The sequence below is a fragment of the Dendropsophus ebraccatus genome, chromosome 10, assembly GCF_027789765.1.
Source record: "Dendropsophus ebraccatus isolate aDenEbr1 chromosome 10, aDenEbr1.pat, whole genome shotgun sequence".
Lineage (NCBI taxonomy): Eukaryota > Metazoa > Chordata > Amphibia > Anura > Hylidae > Dendropsophus > Dendropsophus ebraccatus.
Genome location: NC_091463.1, coordinates 57968553 through 57980890, shown reverse-complemented (window position 1 = coordinate 57980890; position 12338 = coordinate 57968553). Strand labels below are relative to the sequence as shown.

Here is a 12338-nt window from a genome sequence, read left to right as displayed (position 1 = left end):
GTAGTGTCACATGATCATAAAAACCATTTCAGGCATTCAACTATGCCATTTCACCACTGTGGCAGCTGTATGATCAGGTCACCTGGGATAGTAGGTACATGTGAAGGGACAGCACACAATAAATAAGGGAATACATAGTAATTTCTTGTTTCAAGATTTAAAGAAGTTTTCCGGGTTAAATTTATTAATGATCATTAAATAATGATGTTCATTATTATCAAAATCAGAGTAATAAACAGCTGATCCGCAGAGTGCCAGGTGTCAGAGTATATGGAGCTGTCTGCATTGGATTCTGCTCTCTGTATATACAGCTGATTGGCATGGTTCTGCGTATAAGCAGGTCACTGATCTGATGTTGAGGCCTTATACTGAGGATAGGTCATCAATAAACTCTAATGGACAGGGACTACAGTAAGGAGAGGAAGGCAACAGAGCAGCAATTGCTTAGAGCAGACATAGTCAAGCATTCAGAAAGTCTTATCTCACTTATTATGACAACTAAAAAAAGGGTATAAACCAGTGGCATAACTACCATAAAGGCAGACCACGTCACTGCTATGGGGGCCCGTGCCCTAAGGGGGTCCTTAGGCCCCTGTGAACGTTCATGATGCTCACAGTTAAATGCTGCAGCACTCTGACAGAGCAAGAAGGTGTTGGCTTCCTGCCCTGCCAGTCTCTCTTTTGGCCAGAGGCAGAATTGCACCTCCAGCCACAAGGGCCCCCCCCCCCCCCCCCTTACACATACTCACCTGGCCCGGCACAGTCTTCTAGTATTCATTCTCCCCGATGCTCGAGCTGGGAGAATGAAGGAATGCTGCGGGACTGTGTCAGGCCAGGTGACTGTGGACTGTACAGGATTCATAGGACCCCACAGCAAAAAAGTTGTACGAGGCTCCATGAATCCTGTTAGCTACGCCCCTGGTGGCAACATAAGACTTGCACATAAAATAATATGGTCTAATTTTGATTGAGGACAATTAAATTATGCTTTCTGGTAGGGATGGATCCTACAGACTAGACATTTATTTCCAAGGGAACAGATGATGTAGTGCCTTAGTACACTGGTACTAATAGAGGCAGACGTCAGAGCAGGACAATGGGATAGAAATATATGTACTGTTGCTGTCCCTGCCCTGACGTCTAACAATTACTGTTACATTCTTGTTGATGTCTGTAGGATCTTCGTCTTCCATACACTGCCCTGCCCATCGAATAGAAGAGACAGAAGCAGTATTCATCTCCAAATATTCTGTACTCGAAGGGGGAACAAATAGAAAATAACACACAATACCTGATTCTGCAGCACCAGAAGGTTCATGAATAACCTAGTGTGCTGGGATTTTTAACAACATGTAGACACAAGTGGCATTAGATTAGTGTAGTGAAACCTGATAGCAACTTTTAGTAGCTTCGCACAAACCGTATCGCAGCAGATTTTCTGCTGCGGATCTGCAGCTGATTTGATCTAAATAACTGAACATCTGCACCATCAAATCTGCGGCGGATCTGCTGAAGATCCAGTGTGTGTGTGTGAAGGCACCCTTAATGGGAATTGGAACTAGACGCTAATATTGTTTTAGGGTTCAAGAATCAAATCTGGCTTCCTGCATATTAAGGCAATTAAGTGGATCCACACAATGACCCATCATAAAGCCTTAGGGCTTATTCCCTTAGCTGCGTAGCTGTATCAGTAAAGTCCCACGAAGATTTAAAGGGAATCTGTTTCTAGGTTTATGCTGCCTTAAATAAGGGCAGCATAAACTAGTGACAGAAATGCTGAACAGATGGTGTATAACTTCATCATTCTGTTCAGCTGTTCTCCTAATATGCAGAAGAAAAGGATTCTTGCCACACCCTTCCCCCCGCCCTCCAGCTGCTGATTGAATATCATGAATATCCAGGATTACTGGGTTTATGTTAATAATGGAGAGGACTACCTATTGTCCATGTTATTCAGGAGGATATCTCTGTATCAGCTGCACAGAATAATGTAAGTGATACATCATTCTGTTCAGCTTCTCTGTCACTGTTTTATGCTGCCCTGAGATAGGACAGCCTAAAAATGCTGATAGAGTCTCTTTAAACACTTGAGGCTCTTTGAAATGGTGGGACCAACAAAAAGAAAAAAAAAAACTGAGCGAGAAAGGTGAGGTAGGTGGCTGCAGGGAGCTGTCAGCAGGTTAGTTAGCACAATCCTGCCGATAGCTTCTCTTTATGGTGGGTTCACACATAACGAAAATGCGCTGCAATTTCTGTACTGTCAGTTTGAATAGGATTACATACTCGCAGCGGAATTTTCATCCCACCGCAAATATGTAAACACTATCCCCCTTTACCGGTTTACGCTCTGGCCTGCTTCTGGGGTTCCCGGCAGCCTGACAACCTGCTCAGCCCATCAGTGGCTGTGGCGGGACAGCGCACCGATTGGCCGAGCGGGACGTCAGGCTGTTGGGAGCCCCAGAAGCAGGCCGGAGAGTGGACTGGTAAAGTATTCACCCGGCCACTGTGGGTTAAGGGTGACGGCATTTACATACTCGCAGCGGGATGAAAATTCAACTGTGGGTATGTAATCCTAGTCAGTCAAACAGACTGACTAGGAATCGCAGCAGATTTCGCTGCAAACTTGCGGTGTGAAATCTGCTGCTATTTCCTTATGTGTGAACCCACCCATAATGTTAGGACCTAGCGTTTTGTCTCACCCAGTGCAAAAAAAAAAAAAAAGCTAATATAGCTTCATATAGTTTAATACACCAGTCAAAAAAAGCTCTGATTTTAATTTCAGCTAACAAAAATAGATGTGCAGATCCTAACAACGGAACAGTCTGATGGCTCAGGTGCCAGGAGCACCCACCAGATAAATGAACACATGGAAGAACTGGATTAACTTCCAAAACACTGACATACCGAGAAATAAAAAATGAATTGTGTCTAACCCTGATCTATTCCACAGTGCCAAGTTAATCAATGTAAAGGCCCTATTACACAGAGTGATTAATCTGATGAATTAGGTAGATTCCAGGGCTGTGGAGTTGGAGCCACAGTAAAGAGTCATGTCTCCTAGTTCCCCGCCGGGCTACCGATCCTGTGATGTCACGGCCCCAAATCATATGGTGACTGAGGTGGGACACAGCAGGGAGTTCCTGTGGAGCCAAAATGATTCAAGAACACAGACACTGACAGAGTGCTGATAAATCTGGGCCTATGTCTGACCTCTACAGCACAGGGATCTGCCATTGTTAGCAGTGTTTCTTTATGTATGGTAAATATTTAGTTTGAAACATATTAGACTGTCAGCAGAAAAAGACCACCCATTTAGTCTAGTTTTGAGTTCTTCAGGACATGGAGGCTGGAGACTGGCTGCATCCACTGCACATACAGGAGAAGTTGCTTTATATCTTTGCCTTATTCACTCAGAAGTCGCCCCAGGATCATGTAGGACATTAGGGAGAAGCTGCTGAGCCAGACTTACTTTACACCAGTGTGATATATATAACTCCCTTGGTGTCTGATTGCCCACTTATGAAGGAGATTGAGTCAGACCCTAATGAATTTAAGGAGCTGGAGTTCAAGTTGGAGCTGTGGCTTTACGACGCCAAAGCTCCAGCGGATTCATGGCCAACGTTTGTGTAAAAAAAAAAAAAAAAAAAAAAAAAAAAAGTTCATACATACCTGACCACACTACCCGGGTATCTTTTCGCTCCCCAGAACCCTCCTGTCTTCTATCCGAAGCCATCGGTGCAAATGCAGAGGCGGCCTCTGAAGTGACAGGCAGCTCAGCCAATCATTGTCCGCGGCCAGTGATTGGTTTAGTGGCCTCTCACTTCAGAGGCCAGAACTTCAGTACTCATGGCGGCTGCAGACAGACGCCAGAAGACAGGGAGTTTCCAGGGAGCAGGGTCAGATATGTATGAACTTTAACACTAGACAAGGGAGTTAACGATGTCCGTGTAGCCCTTGCTGCATGATGGTCAAGCCATGTAATAGGCTTAGCAAACGAGCGCTGATCTAGCAGATCGGTGCTCGTTTACATTATTGATCAGGTTGTACTATACAACCCATAGCATATTGGGGTCCTTTTGATGAATCCCATACAAGATAACACTTCAGTGACCAGAGGTTGCTCTAAGGCCAGAACAATAGTCATAGACACCTGTACAGGCAATTTTCCGCTTTAAAACCAGTCTCCTTACACATCAGCAGGGTCGTCATCAGCTCTACAGGTAACATCAGATCTGAGGAGATGTTACCTGTAAGTCACTGCATATGACTGCACGGTAATCTTTTATAGGGTCTGTAGTGACAGCGGTCATGGTGTTTTAGTGTTACTTTAGGTGCTTTGGCACAGCTAAACGTTCCTGATTTCACTGTGTGGAAGAGAGGGGTAAGCCACAGCCAGACAGCTCTGGCAGTGGCTTATCCCTCAGAAAACCAGGTGGTCAAACAGTGAAAGTCCATCATGTCAGACCCCTACTCAGGATGCCCCCATACACTATATGGAAAACCGAACCCACTGCCAGTGGCAGGTTCAGTCAATGTCAGTACAACGTTTATGGGGAGCTTTAGACATTACCTGGTGCTGCCATTGGTAATCTATTTCTGTGTACAGGGTGCTTTATTCAGTTGCAGTATAGGGGTAATATTGCATTACTGTATGATGGTAGCTGTAAGATACATTTAGAATTGCCTACATTTGCTACTAATGCAAAGAAAGCAGTTACAGTAATGGTTTTCCTGTATAAATAGTAACCTCTTATGTATGCCTAGATATTGTTTATTTGCACTACTGCAAATGTCATATTCTTCTTTGGCTAAAAATACTCAAATGCTTTGAGGAGTATTTTCACTCTGGAAAAAAATGTAGTGTGACCCCTGACAGCAACCCATTCTCCCCCCAACCTTGACCTGGTTGAGTGACCTTTTATGAAGTGTTTTTGCATTGCTGTCAACCTCCCTTCATGTTTTGAAAATGTCATTTACAGTGCCTATTCTACACACTCCTTCAGGAACTTAATGTACAGTCAATGAAACAATTTTCTGATATTCTTCTTAATAAACTCTTTGAGACCACATTTGTCCCTGAAAACCCCATACACTTTTACCTGCACTTTTCAAACATGGCTAGTGCCAGGAACAGATGCACATATTTGCCCATGCATAGTGAGCCCCATGATTTGTGACTTTACATTGCAGTTTAGGTAAAAAACAAAAAACAAAAAAAAAAACAGACAAACCAATTAATAAATGTAGGCCAAATCTTCTAGAGGAACAGCCTAGTACTGCGACGTAATGTAAGCGGCCATCTTTTAACACCATAGTAAAAATTTTATTGAGCCCGGTATGTCATACCCTGGCCTTTAGGAGCAGTGCACTGGATTAGGACGTGATAAACTTATTAAGTGGCTCAGGCCTCTCCATTCCTGCTGAAGTAGATTTCTACCATGATTTATACCATTCCCCAGCCCCTTCTGCTAGGCCCCTCTCACTCCCCCCTATAGTGGTGTGAGTGGAACAGAAGAGTAAAGTCACTAATTATTGTGTAAAACGGGACTTTTACAAAAAAAACCAGCAACTTTTGAATGCCAAAAACTGGTGTACTTGAATGATAACTGCTGAACTGGCTTCAGATGAGGTTAATTTTATAGTGTACAGATTTTCTCTGTACATGTTCAGAATATTTTAGGTCAAGCTTAATATTTCCCCAAACTAAGAATTCACATGGTCAAGGAATACAAACAAAAAAGAAACAGTGGAGTGAAAGTGAAGAGGTGATCTGAGCCCAGAACTATCTCACAGGAAAAGTTTTCTTTTAAGACAATCTAAAGACTAACAAATCTATTTCCTGTTTTATGTGGGGAACTGTGGTTATGACAAAGGTTTGCTGCACCTCACTTCCGTACTAGCCTGTAAAGCTGCTTCTGTCCTACATGTTATGTGAGGTCCTTGTATGTCCATAGATATTAAGAATACTAATGCCCCTATTCCACGAGTCGTTTGGAGGAGCAAACGAGCGCTATTAGCTCTCGTTTGCTCCTCGTTCCCCGCTCGCTGCCGCCGCTATTCAACGCGGCGTCAGCGAGCGGGTGAGTGTGGGAGGGGCGGTGGGGAGCTGCTGGGGGGGCTGCCCGGGGGATCGCTGATCGTCCGGGCAGCCCATAGGATACAGCAGCGCCTGCTGCCGATGCTCCTATTCAACGGAGCGACGGCAGCAGATCGCTGCTATATCAGTCGCTTGTTTTTCAACATGTTGAAAAACAAGCGACTGCAACGATCAGCCGACATGAACGATGTCGGCTGATTGTTGCACTCTATTCCACGGGACGAATATCGTTCGTAGCGGCCGATATCGGCCGAATACGAACGATATTGCTCCTCTAAACGACCCGTGGAATAGGGCCTTAAGAGGTATAGAGTGCGATTTTTGGGTCACCAAGCAATAAGCTTGTACCCAACCACCAGTCACAGCCAGGGGAGTAACTACCACTGTAGCAGCCATAGCGGCTGCTATGGGGCCTACAACATCAAGGGGCCAAATTGCACACTCCTGCAATACACTATGCTCCCCGAGCTGTCATCATTTGCAGGACCAGGTGGCCAAGTGGGGCTCCTGGATTCTGCAAATGTCCCTTTCACTACAAACACTCCTGATGAACGCTTTCAGGTAGACTTGATGGCTTAGTGGTCAGTTGGGAAGGGGGGTACCAATCAAAAGTTTGCTATGGGGTCCAGCCATTTCTAGTTAAGCCTATTTCTAGTTCATTCTTCCCTCTCTAAGTAGACTATCCTGTAGTGACAGGGATGCTGGTTTCAGCCATGGTCATGTAAGTGGAAATATGCAGCATTCTGGCTAAACTAACATGTGTTCACACTTCACACTAACCGTGTTCACACTTCACTTATTTTCAAGGGTTATTGAAGCAAATTCAGAAACTGATGCTAGAAATGACTATTATATATAACACTGCCAAAAATATATGCACAAAAATGTGTCAAGACCATGAATTAAATGCAAGATAACCAAATATGCAGGAATATCAGATACAGCGCAGTAATGCTGCGTTTACACCGAGCAATAATTCGCCCAATCGATCGTTTAAGGATTTTGAAGCAACGATTTGGTTTTTATAACGATCAGTGTTTAGACGAATAAATCGTTAGAAAATTCGTAAGAAAAATTGTTATTGCATTTTTAAGATCGCTTAAGCCCATCTTTTACATAGGGTTAATCTTTGAAAGACTGTTCACACAAAGCGATCTGCAAATTTTTAGCAAACGAACGACGATTTGAGTACTTGTTGAAAGATCAAAATGAACAATTTCTTGCTGGTTGTTTGATCGTTTGATGTGTTTACAAAGAACAATTATCGCTCAAATGCGATTGTTATTGCGAAAATTTGAACGATTATCGTTCTGTGTAAACGCAGCATAAATCATATTGATTTTTGGGGTAATGTTATACTGTTTTAAGGGTATGTTATACCTATAACCCCAATCTGCAGAAAGTTGCAGGGAAATCTCGCGTCTTTAGAAAACCACAGGAACAGAGTGCCAGCTGACATTCTACTGGAATGGCCAGGATCAGAGATAACTCCATTCCCAGCTTTCTAACAGTGTACACGACAGTCAATAGTATCCGAGGCATCCTTGTGGTCTAACAGATAGAAGGTGTTCCCCACTGTCACCCCATCAGCCCCCTCATGATCTAAGGCTGCTAATGGATATCCATGGCAGCCCAGTTCCTGATAAGGGACCCCAGGTCTGCCATCTTTATATGCCTAATAGAATGGCTGCACCATTGTACTGCATTATATCAGTCAAGTTCTCTAGTGAGAAGACAAAAGAAAACATTGTAATTGTACAGACCACAGCCTTAACATGGTATATATACTGACTGCCATAAAAACAGCTGTGCCACCAGCTTGGTAGGCAGGCAGCAAGAGGGTGACAGTGTCTCTTTAAAGCAGAGAATACAAGAAGTAATATGTAACATGTGAAAACAAGAGCTGCAGGCTTCACTTGCACGTCATCAGAGGAACTCCTCACTAAATCCAATTATAATGCAGTTATTTCCGTCATGGTTGAGGCCGTCTGGCTGAGCACTGGTAGGATGCGAGACCACAGCAATAGATCCATACTTATAATTCTACGCCCTGAAAAATGCTAGGCGGAATGATAACCAAGAACATTCCGGCTCCAATGCTTTTTATTCTAGGCAAATCAATCCATACATAGCAAACAACATGGTCATGAACGTCCAGCACTCTGCAATATCTATGTAGAGCAGAACATGCAATATATGACAGAATACAATTTAGCCATTTCTAAACGTCAGATCTAATGCTCTGCAAAATCCATATTCTACCCAAAGGCAATACGACTATTTACTGCTAAATCCTCCTCCCTGAACTAATAGAAAAGGACAGCAAGGTCGATGCTGCAGTGCCACAGCCAAAACCGAATCTTCTCTGCTAGGGTATATCCCTGAACACACAGAGCACGGTCTATGCACTGGGATGGGCGCTTGGCAATCTGCAGCTTTATTTCAGGTTTCTGACTAGTCTAAAATAATTTACAATAGACTTTTACTTATCAGGAGTTCATATAAAAGCTGGAATAGAACAATCATCATATACCACATAAAAGGGAATTGGCAGCAGACGCCGTAATAACTAATTACCATAATCCAAAACAGGGACACAAGGTCCTGACATTGAATGCACCACTACCCCCTAGGGCTGTCTGGCTGTTCAATATGCTGCACAATGGTTGCAGGCACAGAATTTGAATGGAAGGTGATCATTTTTTGGTACATTTCCATGCCCCTTATTTTTTTGTTTCCATCGTTCCAATATAACAGCAAAACAAACAAAAATAACTAACCATGCTAGATTGCTTATATGCCAGAAACCAACAGCACCCAGCAGCGATCCACTGGGATCAATCAGGTTTCCAGCATGCTATAATCTCTGCGATACATATGTGACCCTAGCCTAACCAATAATCTTTATAGATTACTTATACTTTCCTTCACTTTTGGAAAGGGCCATCCAGAAGTTTGGCACAGAGCCGAGCATATTCTGGTTGCAACCGTGGTGGAGTAAAGTGTGAGATCATCATTATTCCATTTATTATCAGCAGAATTCCCATAACTTGACAAAGCTGCAGGGAATTCTGGGTTATTTACTACTGTGACGTAGATGCAGAGGTGGGTGCTGCTAGGTGCAGTCTGTATTCTGTCAACACACTTCTGAAAATTGGGAAGCTTGTCCACACCTGATAGCAGCATTATTATATGTATACTATGGGGGACATTTATGAAAGAGTGTAAATATACACCTGGTGTAAACTGCCCAGAGCAACCAATCACAGCTCCTCTTATATTCTACCAGAGCTGAAAGCTGAGCTGTGATTGGTTGCTGTGGGCTGTTTACACCAGGTGTATATTTATACCCTTTCATAAATCTCCTGCTATATGTCCGCAGTCTTTTCTATAAAGAAGTGTTTCTGCTTCCATTCTATAAGGCTAGGTTCACACTGCATTTTTGCCATCTGTATTTTTCATCTGTTTTATGCAAAAATGGATAAAAGTCCCATTATAAAAAAAAAAAAGATTTTAAAAAAAGAAGTGACAAATTCATCAGTTTTTTCATCATTTTTTTTTTTTTTTTTTTTTTTTTTTTGCCTAAAACAGATGAAAGTGGCTCCAAATCTGTAATGGTGCGTTTTCACAGACAGATTTATTTGAAAGATTTTTGAAGCCAGAGCCAGGAACAGACTATAAGCAGGGAACAGGTCATAGAGGAAAGACTGAGATTTCTCCTCTTTTCAAATCCATTCCCGGCTTTGGCTTCCAAAATCTGTCAGATAAATCTGCCTGTGTAAACGCAGCATATCTCTATGATTGGACAAATGAAACCTATTGCCCCTTTCTTTTGGGAGTATCCTTGCATCATGCAACCACAAGTATGTTACCGGGCACTAGCATTATAATGCTGTACATATAAAAGACAGAAAATTAGATTTCCACAAGACTAAACCATCAGCACAGAGGATGGCTGTCAGCTGCAATCATCGGGGCCATTTTCCATGACACAGTTCCTTTGCTCAGGCCACTGCCAGCTTTCCTAACAAGACCATCAGGAAAAGCTTTCCAAATTTCACACAATGTGACCAAATCCCGTCCTTGGCTTTGAAGGTACGGCTCATCCACGAAGCAGCTAAAAAGCCAAGGAGAGGAGCCCTTTGGAAAACACTGTTCATTCCTTTTGCATCAGTTCTGTTTTCTGGAAAAACAGAAAAACTGAAGAACAATCCTCCAACACTTACGGGAACTAAACCTTTGGGGGATTCTTCACTAATACTTCTTGCCGGGGTGGTTTCGCCATCTCTTTTTGGGAAAAGGTTCCTTTGACAATAAAGCTAGGGCTACACGTACCTCTTACAGCTGTATATTTGCAAAAGTAAATTCAGCACTTGTCTATAACTGAGACGCTTTAGGATAAGAACAGTTGTGCATTGGGATTACCAAATAAGTCTCCGCTCACATCCGCATTGGCCGTTCCATTAGGAGTCCCAATTGCAAATTCCATCAAGAGGGCAGAACAGCTCAGATCATGCTGAACTATGTTACCCAGTAAATATTTCATACCATGCTTGAAACCTAATGAATCCCATTAACTGGAACCAGTCAGCTCTCTCTCATGCTCAGAGCTGTCAACATGGGTGAATAGCTGTCCGATCACAGAACAAATGGTACCCAACACTTAGCTGATGGTTGTTTGCAAAGTTATAAAATTTTCCTTTTAAACTCAAGTGTCATGGAGGTGTTACAGAGCTGAGGCCTCCTCCCTGCCTGGCTTCCAATACGGAGCCCTGTACATTAATCAGTCAAATTAGGGAAGGAGGAGGCGTGCATACTGCAGCTCAGCAACACCTTCTTGGCACTTGAGCACGATACAGTACCAACAGATGGCTTTTAATGTCAAAGGCGTTTGTTGGTGCCGTCACTGTCAGTCATGTAACAGATTTTTTTTTTCTGCTTCTATCACAGAGATACCAGATGTGAACACAGCCCAATACCCATCAATAGCCGTCTTATGGAGCACTTACAGAAGCTATTTTATCATCAAGTGATGGCGCAATGTAAGCGGAATTAGCAATAATCAACACGAATGGATGAGGATGGATAGAAATGATACAAGTCCTAGGCGGATATACAGGATATATACACAGGGGGAGCAGCTATAGGTCAGTGGGAAAAACCTCCCCAAAGAACAGACAGGGGGATCCAGGAGAGTGTGACAAGCCAGGGGCAATGTCAGGGGATGTGGGAGCCCCCTGTGTGGATGCAGCCTGGCATCTCAGCACCTGCTAGCAGACCTGGGGGCTTCCCTCTCCTCCCCCCTATGCCATGCAGCCTACACATTGCCAACGCCCTGCCTGGCAGCTGAGCTGGTGCAGCCGAGCCGCTACACGGTGTATGTACCAGGGGAAGCTGCGCCCCACAACCGCTATGTGTGCACCGTGCCGCTCCTCACACATGACGACATGCGGCCACACACATACATGTATACAGACACGTATATACGCCGCTGCCCCCTCACAGAGCCGCGCACCCCAGCTGCACTCACCATCTGCCGAGCAATCTCAGTAGCCGCCATGGTCAATCCCTCAAAGAAACTGAACAGGAAACCTACAAAGAGAAACTGTTACAATCTGGGCGCTACCAATGGCCGCAGGAGGGGGGTGAAGCCCCTCACACATCCTACTTCACTTGGTCATAGGAGCAGGTTTAACACGAAAAATAGCAATTGGAACATAAGATATTTGGATAGAGGAAACAGTATCCTGGTAGTTGTGTCATCGATGACTTTAGCGGGGAAGGCGGAGAATTAGAAAAAGAGGACCCCTATTTTGAGGCAATGGATTATTCCTCTTTTCATTGAAATGTCATTAAGATTTGACTAGTGAGAATGTGAAGCGGTGTAAGGTGCAGAGAGGAAGGAGGGATGGATGCAGGGGGCTATGCTAAGGGTATATACTGGGGGGTAATATACTGGGGGCTATGCTAAGGGTATATACTGGGGGGTAATATACTGGGGGCTATGCTAAGGGTATATACTGGGGGGTAATATACTGGGGGCTATGCTAAGGGTATATACTGGGGGATAATATACAGGGGGATAATATACTGGGGGCTATGCTAAGGGTATATACTGGGGGATAATATACTGGGGGCTATGCTAAGGGTATATACTGGGGGGTAATATACTGTGGGATAATATACTGGGGGCTATGCTAAGGGTATATACTGGGGGGTAATATACTGTGGGATAATATAC

The 12338-nt window shown here is 43.8% G+C and overlaps 1 protein-coding gene across 8 annotated transcripts in view; it reads right to left on the bottom strand.

Annotated features, from left to right (window-relative positions):
* The window catches only part of SEPTIN6 (septin 6), a 79137-nt gene that overhangs the window by 38233 nt on the left and 28566 nt on the right, over positions 1 to 12338 (bottom strand). The window contains exon 2 of one of the 8 annotated variants that reach the window (XM_069942841.1): positions 11628 to 11689. The exons of 6 other annotated variants lie outside the window; for them this stretch is intronic. In XM_069942841.1, coding sequence (XP_069798942.1) covers positions 11628 to 11657 — 30 coding nt within the window. In that variant the 5' untranslated portion in view covers positions 11658 to 11689. Of the gene's footprint in view, positions 1 to 11627; positions 11706 to 12338 lie in introns of those variants that run through there. One more of the 8 variants, XM_069942840.1, reaches the window with a different exon arrangement.